Source organism: Bos indicus x Bos taurus, chromosome 18 (genome assembly GCF_003369695.1).
Source record: "Bos indicus x Bos taurus breed Angus x Brahman F1 hybrid chromosome 18, Bos_hybrid_MaternalHap_v2.0, whole genome shotgun sequence".
NCBI lineage: Eukaryota > Metazoa > Chordata > Mammalia > Artiodactyla > Bovidae > Bos > Bos indicus x Bos taurus.
Window position 1 is genome coordinate 18,173,284 of NC_040093.1, and position 20,181 is coordinate 18,193,464.

Sequence of the window (20,181 nt, forward strand, 5' to 3'; positions counted from 1 at the left end):
CCCTGGAGTAGGAGTCAGATATCATGGGAGAGGTCTGGGAGTCCAAGATTTCTGGATATTGATTTTGCATCTTTTAACTTTACTGAATTCATTTATCAATTCTAAGGTGTTTTTTTTTTTTTTTTTTGGTGGTGTCCTATATAATGCCTTACTATCTACAAAGAGGCACAGTTTTACTTCTCTTCCAACTTCTCACATTTTATTACTTTTTCCTGCTTAAATGCTCTGGCTGACTCCCAGTACTGTTTAATAAAAGTGGTGGGAGTAGACATCCTTGTCTTGTTTTGATCTTAACAGGAAAAGCTTTCAGTCTCTCACCATTGAGTACAATGTTAGCTGCAGGCTTCTGATACATATCCTTTATCATGTTGAGCTATGTCTCATCTATACCCACATTGTTTTTATCATAGATGTTGAATTTTGTCAAATGCTTTTCTTTTGCATCTACTGAGATGATCATATGATTTTTATTTTTCATGTTGTTAATGTGGTATATCACATCAATTGATTTGTGGATGTTGAACAATCCTCTCATTTTTGGAATAAATCTCACTTGATCATGGTGTATACTTTGAATGTATTATATTCCGTTTGCTAACATTTTGTTGAGGATTTCTACATATATGTCCATCAAGGATACTGACCTGTAATTTTCTTTTCTTGTAATGTCTTTGTCAGGTTTTGGTATCAAGGCAACACTGGCTTCATAAAATGAGTGTGAAAGTGTTCTCTCCTTTTCTATTTTTGAATTATTTGGGAAGGATTGGTGTTACTTCCTCTTTAAATGTTTAGTAGAGGAACTAAAGAGCCTATTGATAAAGGTGAAAGAGGAGAGTGAAAAAGCTGGCTTAAAACTCAGCATTCAAAAAACTAAGATGATGACATCTGGTTCCATCACTTCATGGCAAATAGATGGGCAAACAATGAAAATAAGTGACAGACTTATTTTCTCAGGCTCCAAAATCACTGCAGGCAGTGATTGCAGCCATGGAATTAAAAGACTCTTGCTTCTTGGAAGAAAAGTTATAACCAACCTAGACAGCATATTACAAAGCAGAGACATCATTTTGTCGACAAAGGTCTGTCTAGCCAAAGATATGGTTTTTCTAGTAGTCATGTACGTATGTGAGCTGCTGCTGCTGCTAAGTCGCTTCAGTCGTGTTCAACTCTGTGCAACCCCATAGATGGCAGCCCACCAGGCTCCTCTGTCCCTGAGATTCTCCAGGCAAGAATACTGGAGTGGGTTGCCATTTCCTCCTCCAATGCATGCATGCATGCTAAATCACTTCAGTCATGTCCGACTCTGTGCAACCCTATGGACAGCAGCCCACCAGGCTCCTCTGTCCATGGGATTCTCTAGGCAAGAATACTGGAGTGGGTTGCCATTTCCTTCTCCAACATATGTGACAGTCTGGACCATAATGAAGGCTGAGTGCTGAAGAGTTGATGCTTTTGAACTGTGGTACTGCAGAAGACCCTTGAGAGTCCCTTGGGCTACAAGACCAAACCAGTCAATCCTAAAGGAAATAAATCCTGAATATTCATTGGAAGGACTGATGCTGAAGCTGAAGCTCCAATCCTTTGGCCACCTGATGCAAAGAGCTGATTCACTGGAAAAGACCCTGATGCTGGGAAAGATTGAGGGCAGGAGGAGAAAGGGGTGACAGAGGATGATAGTTGGATGGCATCATCGACTCAATGAACCTGAGTCTGAGCAAAACTCAAGAGATAATGAAGGACAGGAAAGGCTGGTGTGCTACAGTTCATGGGGTTGCAAAGAGTTGGAAGCGACTGAGTGACTTAACAACAACAATATATAATAATACATGTATTATATACTATGTATATAGTAACTTGGAGAAGTACCATGCTGAGCTATTGCAGGCTTATTTTATTACAGAATTCAAGTTATTCTGTCTTGTATTATGTTTAATTATAAAACCTAAACATGGAGATGGTGAAGAACAGGGAAGTCTGGCGTGCTGCAGTCCATGGGGTCGCAAAGAGTCAGACACTACTGAGTGACTGAACAACAACAAAACATGTATGGGACAATGATGTTAACCATCAGATGAATTCAGTGAATAACTGAATAGGACAGTGGATTCCCCAACTGCAACAAGTGGTTAGAGAGGTATAGGTTATAAGGGACAATCACACTGACATCATAGATGGTGGGCTGACAATGCATAACTTGTAATTTCCATGAATCATTCTTATTTGACAGATAACAATGCTTTTATATGGCTGAATACCAACTATGCAAAAATACACAATATTTTATCAAAACCAATATAATTTTCTGTTGGCACTTCTTTGACATTGCCCCCCCAAAAAAGTGGAAGGTATTTCAAAGGACTAATTTCTGACATTTATCTGGTTGGAAGTGCTTGAAAGTAGGTATCCTGATTTTAAAAATGGTCAGGTAGGTGTGTTGATGGGGTGGGAGAGAGGTTCCTTTTAGTATTAATATTAGGAAAAACAAATGAATCTAGATCAAAGATCAGGAAACTTGTTCTTAAAGGTCAAGAGTAAATATTTTAGGTTTACGGGGCATACATTTTCTGTTACAGCTTTAGATAATATGTAAGTGAATGAATATGGCTGTGTTCCAATAAAACTTTAGAAAATAGGTGACTGGCCCACAGGGCAATCATTTGCTAACCTCTAACATTAGAAAGGACCAGACTGGAGACATACACATACTACCATGTATAAAACAGATAGCTTAGTGGAAATCTGCAGTACAGCACAGGGAGCTTAGCTCAGTAATCTGTGATGACCTAGACGGGTGTGATGGTGGCGGGGTGAAAGAGAGGTCCAGAGGGAGGGGATACATGTATACACAGAGCTGATTCACTTTGCTGTATAGCAGAACCACAACACTGCAAAGGAATTATCCTCTAATTATAAACAAATAAATAGAAAGTATTAGATCAACTGCTTCAAGTTGGATCAAATCATTCAAGATTTAAAATCAAACAAGAATAGTTAAGTTTTGAATATTCTAGATAAATGATTTTTAATTACATAATGCTTTTGGTAGATTCTCAGTTTTAGTTGGCACGTAATATATTTGGATATTCTATGCTCAATTTCATAAGGAAACCTCATTTAGCTTTTGACTTTTTAGGACTTATTATTCTAATAGATTTGTTATAATTATGTAATCCATACAGCAATGAACTAGAAAGACTGTTAGAAATCATTTCCTTCTTTAAGTCCTACCTGACTATGTGCCACAGTGCTGCCTTTTAAAAAAGAGTTGTTTTCCTTTGATTCTTTTTTCTTCCATATTTATGGCTAAATCCCCTTTCTTACTAACAATGCTATAATGTAACATTTATAATTTTTCTTGACCAGATTCACCAACGTTTATCTGATGTTAACATTTTTAATAGAAAATTTTTAAGTTAAAAAACAGTTTCAAGATTGCTGTTACATTTCTAAATTATTAAACTATGTTTTTAGCTGTATTAATTGCTTTTCACAGAAAAAAACCCACACTTTTATTAGAGTATCATTTTGGTTAATAATCAATAAACTGTAATAATTTTAGATGTATTGATTGCTTCCTATAAGTTTCCAGGTCACTCAGTGGTAAACAACCTGCCTGCCAATGCAAGATACTTGATCCCTGGGTAGAGAAGATCCCCTGGAGAAGGAAAAGGTAACCTGCTCCAGTATTCTTACTTGGGAAATCCCATGGACAGAGAAGCCTGGTGGGCTACAGTCCATGAGGTCGCAAGAGTCAGACATGACTTATCAACTAAACACACACACACACCACACCCTTACTGAATAAATATTATCTTAAAAGATAGCTTTCCATGCTTTTTATACTCCAATAACAGCACTGCCCCATCTATCGGGTCGCACAGAGTCGGACACGACTGAAGCAACTTAGCAGCAGCAGCAGCAGCAATGTAGGTACTACTATAATCACTTACAAAAGACTACCACAGGGATAGATATCTTGCACAGAGGCTCTAAAAATCAAATGGCAATCAGGATGGTCTTTTTCAGATTTGTTAGGTCAACAAGGATTTTCTTTGGCATTATTTTTTTTCAAATGTAACAAGAATTGACTAGGGCGGATGAGATGGCTGGATGGCATCACTGACTCGATGGACGTGAGTCTCAGTGAACTCCGGGAGTTGGTGATGGACAGGGAGACCTGGCGTGCTGCGATTCATGGGGTCGCAAAGAGTCGGACACGACTGAGCGACTGATCTGATCTGATCTGATAGAGCTTTTATAAACAGAGCATGCAAAACAAGGGCATTTCTACATTCTCTGAATCATTCTCCATTATAAATATTCTGGGAATCCATAAATAGAGAAATGCTAGTAAAGGCCTTCTGAGTTACAAAAACATAAACTGTAAATTTCTCAATTTGAACATTTGGGTCATAACTAAAAAATCTGAAACATTATTTACATTCTGAGGGCTTCTCACCAGTATAAATTATTTAATGCCTTAAGAATTGAACCATATCTAAAAGCTTTCCCATGTTCTTTTCATTCAAAATTTTTCTCAGTGTTATAAATACAGTGACTTACTATACATTCTCCACTGCATATATATGCTTTTCCACAGTCCTTACATTTGTAATGTTTCTCTCCAGTATGAATTTTCTGATACACTTTAAGGCTTGAGCTAAGCCTAAATGATTTTCCACATTTGTTACATTCTAAAGGTCTCTCACCACTGTGAATACTCTGAGATCGAGTAAGTCGTTCATACACACTACAGGCTTCCCACATGCCTTACATTTATAGGGTTTCCTTTCAGTATGAAATCTACATTGTATAATTAGTTGATGTCCACTACTCACACTCTTTACATTGATGGGGTTTCTCACCAGTGTGAATTCTGTGATGCATTCTAAGGCTTTCAACGTGACTAAAGGCCTTCCAACATTCTTTACACGGATATGGTTTCTCTTAAGTATGAATTCTCTTATGCCTAACAAGGTTTGAGGGGTGATTAAAGGACTTTCCACATTCTTTACATTCATAGGATTTCTCATCAGTATGAATTATGTGATGCATTCTTAGCCTTCTAATAAAGGCCTTCCCACATTCTTCACATTTACAGGGTTTCTCACCAGTATGAATTCTCTCATGTTGAATAAGTGCTGAAGCTGACTAAAGGCCTTCCCACATTCACGACATTCATAGGGTTTTATACCAATATGCATTTGCTGATGTGGAATGAGTTGATAGCCATAACTAAATGTCATCCCACATTCCTTACACTCATAGGGCTTCTCCCCAGAATGAATTCTCTCATGTTGAACAAGATGTGAGGCACGACTAAAGGCCTTTCCACATTCCTTACATTTGTAGGGTTTCTCCCCAGTATGAATTCTATGATGTTCCCTAAGACCTATACTAAGACTGAAGGTCATCCCACATTCATGGCATTCATAGGGTTTTTCACCACTATGAATTAGCTGATGTTGCAGAAAGTTGGATGAACCACTAAAGGCCTTTCCACACTGCTTACGTTCATAGGGTTTCTCACCAGTATAAATTCTTCTCTGATGTATTATAAGGTCTGTGTGTCGACTAAAGGCCTTACCACATTTGTCACATTCATAGGGTTTCTCACCAGTATGAATTTTCTGACTCACAGTAAGAGATGAAGGTTTTTAATAAATATGTACATTTTCACAGCTGATTATTTCATATCTTGAATTCAAATCTAAAAGAGAAAAACATTTTCCTTGGCAAAGAACAGTGAATATTCTACACTACATTCTTTTAAATTAAAAATATCACTTATCAGAGTAAATTACTTTAGATAACTCTAAAATCAGCTATACATTGTGTAATATTAATGACAGTTTCCATAACTCATTTATCATACTTTACTAGAGTGATTTAATATACTCTTTCTTGTATCATTTTATAACAAAGACTTACAGAGGTGTTACTGGCCAAAACTGTGAAAACAGCAGCATAAAAATGATTGTGATAGAACGTAAAATATGATAAAAGGCAATGAGAGATTTCCCTGGTGGCTAAGACTCTGGGCTCCTAATGCAGGGGGCAAGGGTTTGATCATTGGTCAGGGAACTAGATGCCATATGGCACAACTCATGCCCAGTGCAGCCAAATAAATAAATAAATACATATTAAAACCCAGCAAATAAAAAAAAAAGCAATGAGTCCATAATGATACAAGAGAAAATAAATTAAAAAAACCATTTTCACATTAAATAACTCCTTAACTGAATATGTTCTAGTACCATCATGGTGATGTAAACCCTTTCAAGATCATCTCCCTCTCTGACTGATATCAACTAAAAATGCTTAACAAAATAAAAAAATCGAACACTTGAGGTCTGTAAATTAAATGGAAAAGGAGTGTGGAGGAAAGTAAAAACCTTAAAAAATGACCTCCACTAGACTGTTCCTTGCCACTTTCTCTATCACTCATAGCTTTGCAATATGGGTTGGCCTCAAGTACACTGGGGCAAAACTGAGTTACAAAGAAACCCCAACATATTTCCTACTACAAGAATCGCAGTAAGGAATACTACCAAAGAGGACAGTGAGGGAGGAAGCCTAGAAAGGAAACGCTGAGAGAAGGTTCCCTAATATGGGGAGGAAACATGTACAAATCTTAACCTAAACATGAATCGTGTATGCATGAAAAGGACACAAACCAGTATAGCTAAGCCCAGAACCAGAGAATTATACTACTGCCCCAAAACAGCAGGACATAACATGTAGCCTAAATTTTATTGCTTCAATTACTTGCTAAAATAAAAGTATCAACATGTAAACATTTCAACACAACACAGCACTCACAATGTCCAAAAAACAACTTAAAAATTATTAATTGTAAAAAGAACAACAACAAAAATGTGATCCCCTCTCAAGGTAAAAGATAAATCACAGATGCTGAGACAACACAGAAAAAAAGAAACCACATAAAGGAGAACATTACAACTATAGAACTACAATAAGTAACTTCTAAAATGCTGGGGAGAATGGATACATGTATATGTATGGCTGAGTCCCTTTGCTCAGCCAGGGCAAAACTACCACAACATTGTTGAAACTACCACAACGTTGTTAATTGGCTATACTTCAATACAAAATAAAAAGTTTAACGTTTGAGAAAAAAAAAATGCTGGAGAGCTTACGGCAGAATGGAAATGACAGAGGAAAAAGTAAACATGACAGATGTATAGAAGTTATCGCGGTAATATATGTAAAGATGCAAATAGAATCTGAAAAGGAAAGGAGACAGATTGAGGCAAAAAACTGATTGAAAAAAAATTACTACAGGAAGTTATTTACACTGATAGAATCTTTAGGAATGAAAGATGGCAACATGAAAGTTAAATATCTAGGTAAATATATTAAGGTCATTTATTCCCTTAAGTTATTTCAGATATATTTGACTGGAAAGCAAAGCTTTTAACAGTCTGGTGGTGTTTTCAATATATGTAAATGTGATAAACATGACAATTATAATATAAAGCAAAAGGTAAGTATAAACGTATTGAAGCTACAGGTTTTTTCATTTTACAAGAAATGCTACAATATTTGAAAAAATAGACTGTGTAAGCTTAGGTATATTTTATACTGTAACCCCCATAACATACACTAAAAACAAATATTCAAAGAGAAATAGTCAAAATGCCAAGAGAAAAACTAAAATGAATACTAAAGAAATATTTCAGTACTCCGGTACAAAGCAGGAAATGGAAACAGAAGACCTAAAACAAAGGAAGACAGGACATTAGGAAGAGTGAACTATAAAGATACAGCCCCTCGTTCTCCCCAAGAGATACTGAATCAGCAGGATTACATGTACCAAAATATCTTTACTCTAAAAACTAGTTAAGGGGCTCTAGCACTCAGATAAATTATAAACAAAAGAAAAGACAGCCAAGAAGTTTGCTTGTTTACAGTTTGCTTGCCCAAGGCCCTCTTGCCACCCAGTATACTGAGGTGTCATGGGAAGAATATGTGCCATGCTTAGTTGTTCAGTCATGTCCTACTTTTTGTGACCCTATGGATAGCATCCCACCAGGCTCCTCTGTCCATGGGATTTCCCAGGCAAGAATACTGGAGTGGGTTGCCATTTCCTCCTTCAGGGAGTCTTCCCGATCCAGGAATTGAACCCGAGTCTGTTGCATCTCCTGCATTAGCAGGTGGATGCTTTACCAACTGAGCCACCTGGGAAGCCCACCTACTCCTAATTTCTGGCTCCTTCCTCAGGACAGGAAAAACGTGGAACTTGTGTCCAACATTCTGCCTTCTCTGGGGGCTGCCCAAGGAACTGGTTTTTGTCTTATCTGGCTTGGTTTGCCAGTGGGAATGGTGGCATAGTTTGTGCATCACATTGGAGGCCACTGAAAACCCAGTTGAGTACTGCAGCATGTTAGGGCGGCAAAGAATATGCATTTCCATGGGCAGGCACCACGAGGAGCAAAAGATCAAGGGTAGAGGAATACAAGAGAAACTAAAAGGTCCTCAGAAGAAACAGGAAATTAAGATGTCAGAAGCATCCATTTATACTAAAATAAAAGCATACACACAACCCGAAAGAAGATGCATCCCAAGAAAAGGTGATTGACAGGTTCCAGGACCCCTGGTTGGGCTTACTGGTGAAGGTAGTAGGGCAGTCTGTAAAGACTGCGAGAAGTGGCTGTTTCCACAAAGCCAAAATCTCAGTGAAAAATCACAAGGGATACAGAGAAACAGGGAAATCAAAGGACCAATACAAAGTGCCAGAAACCAACTCTAAAGAAGAGCAGACATATGCAGTTCCTGAAAAAGAATTTTAAAATTATGGTTTAAAGAGTCTTCCCTGGTGCCTCAGTGGTCAAGAATCTGCCTGCCAATGCAAGACGCTGGTTCAATCCCTGGGTCAGGAAGTTCCCCTGGAGAAGGAAATGGCAACCTACTCCAGTATTCTTGCCTGGAGAATCCCATGGACAGAGGAGCCTGGCAGGCTACAGTCCATAGGGTCACAAAGAGTCACACAACTAAGCAACTGAGCAACAGAATTTGGGATAGTGTTGCCATCTTAACAGTATTAAGTGTTCTGAATTTTCTGATATGCTATAAGACCTGAAAGAACATAAATCAGAATTAGAAAAACTCAGAAATGAAGTGATAGAGCTCAGGAACATAGTAGAGATAAAAGAAAAAATAATTTCAGAATATTAACCTAGAAAGAAATAAGAAAAACTCCAATATATTAATATTAGGACAAAAATTTTTAATAAAAAATTTCAAATATGTAAAAAGTATATGAGAAAGTAAGTAAACTAATAACTTTATATTTATTTTATCTAGACTTCTAAGTCTCATAAATAATAAGATTTTTGAAATAATGTATTAAAATATATAAATATATTAAAATTTTAATTAGATCATGGCTCTTAAATAATCTTAGAAAACAATTTTAATTCTTCTTAATAACACCTTAAGTTACCTGAACTGCCATAATATATTGACTTCATGTTTTGTTAGTTAACCCTCAATAACTCTATTCCGATCTGCCACATACTCCTTAACACACAACGTTCATGTTCATCTTCAGGCCTTTTTATGTGTTGTTTATTCTTCTTGTAATGGACTTCCTCATATACTCAAATGCCTCGGGCCCTTACTCTCCATGTCTCAGCTCAAATATCACTTCCTCAGAGAAGGGTTCCTGACCATCTTACCTCATTATCTAAATTTGCCTTATCCTTGGTAGTCTCCTTCAAACTATGTTTCACTATGTGATGCCATTTATCTACTTATTTGTTATTTATCTACTATTTGTCTTCCCCAATATAATACAAACTCCATTTATTAACCAGATATAGTAATAAATATATTTTTAGTTAATGAAGCCATATTACAAATCTAAGTGCCCCAGAGGTTGTAGAAAACATTTGAGTCCAAAATACATATTAAAAGGTGCATAAGGGGACTTCCCTGCTGGTCCAGTGGCTAAGACTCCATGCTCTGAACGCAACGGACCCAGGTTCAATCCCTGGTCAGGGAACTGGACTCCACATGCAGAAGAGTTCACATGCCTCAACTAAAGATGCAACTAAAAAAAGACCCTTCATGCCAGAACTAAGACCTGGTGCAGCCAAATAAATAAATAAATAAGAAGTGCATGAAGAAGAAGGACAGTGCCCATCACTGAACTGGGAGGAAAATGTAAGAATAACAACAAAGGGAGTGGTTAATGAAATAAAGATAAAATTCACGGGGTAGTTCATGCAGAGCATTTATTTCCACTTTAGATCAAAGGTATTTTCTCCAACATGAATGAAGCTTTCCAAGCCAATATTTCAAATGTGTGTCTCTTTGACAACTGGGCTTTTACTTACATGGATGTGGCCCCATAATTTGACTTGCTTATACTGACCTGCACACCATCTTCTTGTTTCTTCTCTCACAACCATCCATGGCTCTTTTCCTTGTTCCAATAATGTAATCACATCTGGCTTAGAAATGGAATGTCCTGCTTACAAAGAAAAAAATGGCACATAATGTAGAAGAAAACATCGCTCAGTTAAAAGGTCAAAATAACATTGAATAAGATTTTCTAGAAGAGACGGTAAGGGAATGAAATACAAGAAATCAGGAAGGGTCAGTTTAAGAGATATATATATATATATGAATACATACATATAGACTCACATATCCTCTTTTTACTGAACGCATGTATTAATACCTTAGTTGAAAATACAGATCCTGGAACCTTAGTTCACTTCCTGCTTTTGCACCTTCCAGTTGCATCTGACCTTGGGAAAGTCACTTAAACCCATTGTGCCTCAGTACTCACTTATAAAATGGGAATAGTAAGGAGGAAAAAATAAGTTGATATGTATATGTATGTAAAATGCTTAGAGCCTTGCCTATTAAATACTTAGCACAATGTTAGCTATTAACACCATTATAGATATTGTTGTTTTACAAAGAGTACACAAGAAGACCTATCTGTAGGATATTAAATCCATTTAAAATGCAATGTTCATTGATTATAACTTTCAACGGCAAAACAGAAAAAATTTCTCCAAAATAGAATGCATGTTCTTCAGTTTTCAATGAATTCCATTTATCTAACCCACTGCTATATAAATTGTAGGGGTTCTTTTAGAGCAAGTAGAGCAATTTAGCACCCTGTGTCCGGACAATCTCTCTGCAAGGGGATCAGATAATAAAATGGAACATCTATAGAAATTCCGAGCATAAACAAATAGGAAATTTGGATTCTTTGACAATGATATATAACAAATGCCAAAGATTTCTAAACCACACCCTATTCATAAAGGAAGAAAGGCAACTGTAATTAAGAACAGAGGAGGTATGAATGTAACTGAAGGAGAGGGAGGATAAAGATATTTAATGCAGATGTGATTTCCAACCTGACAAAGCTGAAACCACTTTCTTGGTAAAAAAGAATAAGAAAGTGTTAACTAGTTTCCTAAAGGCAGCCCTAAAAATTACAGTGGAAAAAAATACGTATCTTAAAGAGCAGATTCTAAATTATTCTAAATCACTTGAGGCTGATAAACATACCCAGTGAGACCAAGTTATCATAGTTCTCCATCATCACATCCTGGTACAAGTTCTTCTGAACAGGGTTGAGACATTCCCACTCCTGCTGGGAGAAGTGTATGGCCACATCCCTGAATGTCGATGTCTGAAACAGCAAACCTATGTATTAATGGGGAAATGAAAGGAATATTTTGAACACAGAAGGAGAGAAGATAAGGATTGTACTGTAGGAAGAGAGGAATATGGCAAGTCACACTAAAAATCTATAATATGTGAGGGGACTGAAGCAGAATATATAGGTATTTTTGAAGAAGCTTACTGAAATAGACAAAATTTCCTGGCTTGTTCTTAAGTATCTGAACCATTTAACAACAGATAAAATAATAACATTTGTTTATTAAATAGTGAACATGAGGATAATGCCTGATTGGTATCTGTCACGTAAATTCTCAGTAAACGTGAGCTGTCAAGGAAAATTTTTGCCTTTTAAAGAAGCGAAAATTTAATCAGTTATTTTTTTTAATGCAGTATAAAGTCCCAATTTAGAAAATACAGTTTATATAAAATTGAGAATTTCCTCAATTATTAAATGCTTCACTATGTCAGATCTTATAGTTTTTAAAAAAATAAATCCACCTAATTTTTGGCACATTAGATCTTATGTATACATCAGATTTAAGTGAACAACATTTAGGAGGCACAGCATTTGTAAGGTCTTCTCCGATCCTATGATTCTGTATTCACTTACTACTTATGATGATACATTTTCTTTTTACTGCCATCTAACGTCTATCACTGAACACTTGGCTTGTGCTGAGTGATTACTTAGGCTACCAATAATCATCTTCTGGTATTTATGCCCTTATGTACTCTCCTTCACATGTGTATGAGCTGAATTGAGTGACTTGTTTTTAATAAACACAATATGATTAAAGTGGTGAAATGTTATTTGTGATGGCAGATTGCAGACTAAGACTTTCATGTTGTTTGCCTCTTTTGATGTCTCACTTGCTCAACCAGGGGTGGCCTCCAATTCTCCCATCAGAAACTGGATCTTGGAACCATCTGAGTGAGCTCAGAAGAGGATACACCCAATATTGGCCTTAAGAAGACTGCAACTCTACCCAACAACTTAATAGCCTTGCAAGAGAACTAGTGTAAAGAGAACTAGAGCCAAACTAAGCCATGTCCAGATTTCTCAACCAGTGAAATCATGAGATAAACGTTTACTGCTTTAAGCTACTAAGTGTCAGAGTAATATGTTATGCAACAGTAGATAACTAATAGGTAGAGTTAAAGAATATTGAGGAAGGATGTTGAAATATGTCATCCAAATTTAGTATGTTCCATTCAACAACAGAATAGTCTTGATATTTACCTTTCAGGGATTTCCTGCCAAGATCCATGACCTCCAAGTTTGCAAATCTCAATCATGTATATACACTAATTCACATAAACTATGAGATACTACTATTCACTGAGATTTAAGTCATTCAATACCAAATTTCTGTCTTATCTTCCAAATTTCTGGAATCTTACATCTGGAAAATTACAAAGACAAATCTTTAATGGACTTATCTCCTTCACTCCTTCAACACTGCCCTTGATAGAAAAATGGGCATGTAAGACATGTTGGGTACTTTCTTAGTAATAACATTAACACTAGTTTTTTTTGTTTTTTTTTTGTTGTTTTTTTTTGCATTAAGAACACTTTATGTTAAAGTATGAATGGCATTTACAATAAAACATGAAAAGATTTATATATATCTACAAAAGTTTTTGCTACAATAAATGCTATTTCTTTTAAACAAGCCAGAAAGGTAAGGGATGTCATGTTCAATCTATACATTCCCTTTGTAGCATTAGTCTGGAAGACTTTGACCTTTAAATTAGACAATCATATTGTGAATTTCCTGGTCGTTTCTCTAACAGACACAATTTTTGAGCCATTTCCATTGTATTTACTCCCCAGACTTGATCCTGATGATCAAAGAAGGTGTGAACACAAGTCCTCATTGTAACATCCCAAACTTTTACACTTTTGTCAGATCAACTGGAAACCAAGTGTGTGTCACCAGGATAAAATGCAACGTTCAGCACCCAGGATGCAGGGACACTCAATGTGCCAGCCAAGCTGGCGTGTTGTACGTCACAGATCTTGACGAAGCCATCATCCAAAGCAATTACAAGGATCTGTGACTCCAGGGAAAAAGTCAAGGAGCGAATGGGCATATCATGACCTTCTAGCATATGCAGAAGTTTCCCAGTTGTGATATCAAAAATACTGATGATTCCACCTATGGCTCTACTGGCCAGAAACTTCCCATCAGGACAATATGCAATACTAAGAATGAATTTTCCTCTTATGTCCAAAGAATACTCATTTTTCCCACTTTCCACATCAAAAATGTTCACTTTCCCCACATGAGTTCTTGTGGACAGATTCTGGGAATCGGGAGAAAAGGCCAAAGTCCATGCATCCACAGGTCCTGCATCTACAGACTTTATTTATTTGCTCTTTTCCAACTGCCAGAGAAGAATATGAGCATCAAGAGAATGGGATGCAGCAATGGGTAGGGTGTGGCTAAAGTCCACAAAAAACACACTCAGCTGAGGGCTCTCCAGATTCCACTGTAGGTGTAGTTTCTCATCACGCCATTTCCAGACCTTCACTTGGTCATCCAGGGATCCTATGACCACTGTCTTAGAGTCTTCTTTGTTTGACCCTCAGGCAACTGATCAGATGGCATCATCATGGGTGTGCTCTTGTCTGAAGAGAACACTGTACTGGTTGGTCATTTCTTTAACCAAGGAGGAAGGGTTAAAGGCCAAACAGCTTACCTCACTGCCCGGCTGCACTGCCCTGCAGCTCATCTGACACCCAGCTTTGCATGACAGCAACACCAACACTAATTAGTTTAGACTGAGGCACATTGAGAGGATGCTGGGTAATTATGTATCACATTTCACTAGAACAAAAGCTGGGAGGCAGCTTATCTGAGGAACCTCTTTGGGTAGTAAACTTTAGAAAAATTAATGAAAATACTCAAATGATCTAAAAAATACACATATTCCAAGAAGGAGAGAAACATCAACTTACATGAACAATGGTTTTAGACCTGCAAGACTGGATTAGTCCTCAAGGTTCCTCTAACAGAAAAGCACATGTCCAGAAAGCCAGAGCTGGTGGAAGAGAAAGACCTTGAGATCAGTTTGGTGTTCCCAACAGAACATAAGTTAATAACATTATAATCTTCCATTCCAGGTTCCAAACTATTTACCATCACACATGATTTGGGTAGCTTAGGATTCTAGATAAACCCACTTCTTCTGCCAAATCCCAGGAACAAAGTCATAGCACAGAGGCGTTTCTGCCAGACCCAGATATGTCAGCAGGAAGTTTTCTGGCACTGTATCATTTTGGTGAGGAAGATGCAGACCTAGAAGTGGGCAATGCAGTTTTGCTCAGAGCAGATCCTCTTCCTTCTATTCCCACCTTCCAAGACTACCATCCTAATAAGGACCTCTTTTGTGGCTTTATATGAAGTTGGTTAAGACTTTGAAGATAGAAAGTCAGTGTTCGGGACTTTGAGTCTAGCAAAACTTACTAGTTAAATATATGACAAACCATCACTGTTATAAATCAAAGTAGATACCAAATGTGAAGTTGGAAAAATATTTAAGGATATGGGAAATATTCCAGACACACTGTCAACAAAACAATCAGATTGACCAATATAAGTATTTATGAACAATATCTGAATATATCAAGCAACACAGAGAAGCAGAGTCAGAGAAACAGACCACTGAAATTAGTGGAACACACCACCTTACTCCTATTCAGATTTTACCTCATTTTAGATAATAAGCATTTTAAAGGAAGCAACTATGGCTTTCTAGTGATTGTATTACCCCAAGTCTTACAACTTCTAGATCTACAATATTGTAGGCACTTAATAGCATGTGTACAAGGATGTTCATCAGAGAATAATTTTTGATAGGCAAAAATTAAAAATAACTACCTTTCAGGCAACAGGTTAAAAATATGACAGCTTGCAATACGGTGACCCACTCAGTTCAGTTCAGTTCAGTCGCTCAGTCGTGTCCGACTCTTTGCAACCTCATGAACTGCACCACGCCAGGCCTCCCTGTCCATCACCAGCTCCTGGAGTTCACCCAAACCCATGTCCATTGAGTCGGTGACGTCATCCAACCATCTTATCCTCTGTCATCCCCTTCTCCTCCTGCCCTCAATTTTTCCCACCATCAGGCTCTTTTCCAGTAAGTCAGCTCTTCGCATGAGGTAGCCAAATCAGTCCTTTCAATGAACACCCAGGACTGATCTCCTTTAGGATGGACTGGTTGGGTCTCCTTGAAGCCCAAGGGACTCTCAAGAGTCTTCTCCAACACCACAGTTCAAAAGCATCAATTCTTCAGCGCTCAGCTTTCTTTGTAGTTCAACTCTCACATCCATACATGACCACTGGAAAAACCATAGCCTTGACTAGATGGACCTTTGTTGGCAAAGTAATGTCTCTGCTTTTTAATATGCTATCTAGGTTGGTCGTAACTTCCCTTCCAAGGAGTAAGCGTCTTTTAATTTCATGGCTGCAATCACCATCTGCAGTGATTTTGGACCCAGAAAATAAAGTCAGCCACTGTTTCCACTATTTCTCCATCTAGTTGCCATGAAGTGATGGGACTGGATGCTATGATCTTAGTTTTCTGAATGTTGAGCTTTAAGCTAACTTTTTCACTCTCTTCTTTCACTTTCATCAAGAGGCTCTTTAGTTCTTCTTCACTTTCTGTCATAAGCATGGTGTCATCTGCATATCTGAGGTTATTGATATTTCTCCCGGCAATCTCGATTCCAGCTTGTGCTTCATCCAGCCCAGTGTTTCCAATGATGTACTCTGCATATAAGTTAAATAAACGGGGTGACAATATACAGCCTTGACGTACTCCTTTTCCTATTTGGAACCAGTCTATTGTTCCATGTCCAGTTCTAACTGTTGCTTCCTGACCTGCATATAGGTTTCTCAAGAGGCAGGTCAGGTGGTCTGGCATTCCCATCTCTTTCAGAATTTTCCACAGTTTATTGTGATCCACACAGTCAAAGGCTTTGGCATAGTCAATAAAGCAGAAACAGATGTTTTTCTGGAACTCTCTTGCTTTTTCAATGATCCAGCCGATGGTGGCAATTTGACCTCTGGTTCCTCTGCCTTTTCTAAAACCAGCTTGAACATCTGGAAGTGCACGGTTCACGTATTGCTGAAGCCTGGCTTGGAGAATTTTAAGCATAACTTTACTAGCATGTGAGATGAGTGCAATTGTGCAGTAGTTTGAGCATTCTTTGTCATTGCCTTTCTTAAGGTTTCCTTAATAATTAATCCATATGAAATGATGGAAAACAATATTGACTCAGTGAAGACCAAGGTAGGTTTCAAAAGTATGCAGTCAAATGCTCTACCACTGAGCTATACCCACAGTGTACTAAAACACACACACACACACACACACACACACACACACACACACAAACCCCAAACAAACAAAAAGCAGATTTGTTGTATACTATTAAAGTTAGGCTGGTATTAATTCAAACTAGGCTGTCATAAATTTAAGATGCTCATTATAAATACCTCAAGATAACAATTAAGAAAACAACTAAAAAATAGAGAAAAAGAAATGAGAAAGGATAATCAAACAGGACAGCACAATCAATTAAACACAAAAAGAAGGCAGGAATGGAGGGATCAAGGAATAAAAAAGACAAGACACACAGAAAACAAATGGTAAAATGGCATAAGTCCCTCCTAATCAGTAAGTACTTCAAATTTAAATGGATTAAACCTTTCACTTAAAAGAGACCGGCATAATGGATTAAAAAAAGAAGAAAAGGCATGGATAATGTATAATATAATACACTGTTGAAATTAAGACACAAGCTATGTTGTTGGACTTTCAGGAATTGAAAACGAACTTTAAGCTGTGAGTTAAAAATATCTCAGTGCCCATGTTAACTATAACATCAGCAAAGAAAGGGATAAGAATACCACCTACAAAAGAGGGCTGTTTTGAAGACTATAAACCATCTAAATGTTGCAGGAAGGGGGATCCTTTTGCAAGGATTATCCCCTATTTTAAAAAATGAATGCCATATGTAATTTTAAATTTTCTTGGGTATCATTATCTACAACTATGAAGAAGATGATTTTTTAAAATATTTATTTGTATTCAGCAGGTCTTAGTTGCAGCGTGTGGGATCTAGTTTCCCAACCAGGGATGTAAAGGGGGTTGGGGGGCTCCAGCATTGGGAGCTAGGAGTCTTAGCCACTGAACTATCAAGAAAATCCCATATGAAGATGATTTAACATTATATCATGGCCATTTTTCCTTATTACGAATAAGTTTCATAAACAGAAATTTTATTATCTACATAATATAGTCTCATGGATGTCATGGGAGTTTCTTAATCATTCTCATTATCTTGATCACTAATTTTGTACAAAACTCTCCCAAGATACAACAAATTTTTATTCTAGATAAAAACCCAGGTCTAAATCTTTTGAATTGTGTACACCTTTGAAAAATAGAAATTACAAATATATATAGCGATTATCTATAAAATTTGGGGAGTTATGGTTCCCTCTATACCCATAAATTCAAGCAAAAGAACTTTGGTTAAGAACTAGTCAACTGAATTCTGGCTCAGTCGCTTAACTAGCAAACACAAGTCATAATTAACCTGACATTTTTCTTGCTTCTTAGCTACAGAAACCTGCAGGGAAATAATCAGAGTCACCACACGCTGAGTATTTATTATTTATTACAATACACCCTCTGTGGCTCCATCGGTTGCGACCTCATACAGAAAACCAAAATGAAATAAGAAGAGGGTGCTCACAGTAGGTTAATGTCTTCACAGCTCAAGAAACGTTGTCATCCTCAAATGTACCAATGAACCCAGAAACAACTGTCCCAGGAAGGAACCCCATTCTTAGAGTCTATCCATTCCTTCCTAGAATCGTGACTCGGGGACAATCCCTAATTTAAAATTCCCATACTAAAAGCCAGTCTGTACCTTCTTACCAAAACCCTTCATCGAGGGCTTAGCATCTGGTTTCCCACTTGGAGTGATTTCTCTGTGGCAGTCGTAGGTGCTGACAGGAGAGGAAGCAGGAGGGAGCTCAGAGCCATGGGTCACTGAGATATTCACCACGAGGCTACCGCAATTCACGTTCACATAAAGGACATGCACCTTTGATCCCCGTCAGGCAAGGATAACCAGGCACCTCGTCCGGGCTCGAAATGGCACCCACCGCCGTGGAACTGCCCCGTGGCCCTTCGCACGGAGCAAGGCCTCTCACAGCCACGCAGCCGTCCAGACTTTCTCTCAGGGCTGCAACCACCCTCCCCGCTGCTCAAGCGCCCACAGGACCGAGGGGGCTGGGGGATTCCTACGACGGCGCTCGGGGCGCCCACGCTTGGAGCGCCTCCAGAAATTCCACTCACCTCCACTCACCGCCTTCCTCCGGCTCGGGCTACCTGTGCACAGTCGTTTCTGCGGCGACTCATGCCGGATTCTTCCTCGGAAAGGCGCCACTCGCGCGCAGCGCGCAACAGGGGCACGGAAAAAATACCTGAGGTCGAAGACACCTCGTCGACTGTGGGAGCTACGGTCTGGCTTAGGAAGTCCCAAAGCTAAGCCGCCGCTCCCAGCCCGCCCGGAGAATTCTGAGACCACCGGACTGCGCGTGCGCACCGCTTATCTCTGCCCGCAGCTCTCGGTCCGACCTGAGGCCGAGGCTAAGCTGAGTGGTTCCCAGGGTTAGGAAGAGGCGACCCCCAGTGGCTTGGCACCGCACCGAATTCTGAAGAGATGACTGCAGAGATCATATTTTACGAGGGCTCAGGACTATGTGTGAAGGTCCACCCTGTTGAGTCAGTGATGGGACGCCCAAGGTCATAGAGCGCCTGACAGGTAAGCACCCGAACGTGGGTTCATAATCTACTCATGCTGTACGTTTGTGTATGTATTTGTGTGTGTATGCATGTTGGAGTGCACATATCTTTCTAAAATTCCAGTTACACCTGAAATGTTACAGATGCTTAGCATATTTCCATCTTATTTTGTTTTTAATCATTTATTTCATTTTTGGCTGTTAGGTCTTCTTCATTGCTTTGCACCTTCATTGTTGCCCACGAGGCTTTCTCTAGTTGCTGTGCTTCTGCTTCTCATTGTGACGGCTTCTCTTGCCGCTGGTGGGTTCAAGGGCTCCCTGGCTTCAGTAGTTGTGGTGCAGGGACTTGGTTTCCCCGTGGCATGTGGTATCTTCCCCAACCAGGGATCGAACCCGTGTTTCTGCATTAGGAGGTGGATTCTCAACCACTGAACCACCAGGGAAGTTCCTGTATTTCCATTTTAGAACTGAAGCTTCTGAGATCAAAACAGATACAAGTTACACTGTTTAGTGGCAAAGCCATGTTTCCAGGTCTTATTGGATAAAGTGAGACTACCTTTTAGTGTATTCTCATTGTAAACAAGAATAGAGTAGCTTTGGGTCCTTTTCAAGATCACGGACTTCAGGAATTGTGGTCTATAGTAATTCTTTTCTGGAAGGGGCATACATCATCATGTCATGT

At 38.5% G+C, this 20,181-nt stretch overlaps 1 protein-coding gene, 1 long non-coding RNA gene and 1 pseudogene across 2 annotated transcripts in view; all 3 read right to left on the reverse strand.

Moving 5' to 3' along the window:
* Window positions 1-4,182: 4,182 nt before the first annotated feature.
* Window positions 4,183-20,181, reverse strand: part of LOC113875717 (zinc finger protein 850-like) — a 52,739-nt gene continuing 36,740 nt past the window's right edge. Inside the window, 2 exon segments of the mRNA XM_027514417.1 lie at window positions 4,183-5,153; window positions 5,156-5,612. Of these exon segments, the coding sequence (XP_027370218.1) occupies window positions 4,831-5,153; window positions 5,156-5,612 (780 nt within the window). The 3' untranslated portion in view covers window positions 4,183-4,830.
* Window positions 7,129-19,300, reverse strand: LOC113875722. The gene is made up of 5 exons (XR_003506334.1): window positions 19,051-19,300; window positions 14,636-14,718; window positions 11,557-11,680; window positions 10,400-10,495; window positions 7,129-7,739 (listed from the first exon to the last, which is right to left on the reverse strand). It is a non-coding gene; the product is annotated as an uncharacterized LOC113875722 (long non-coding RNA).
* On the reverse strand, window positions 11,702-14,625 carry LOC113875680 (annotated as a pseudogene).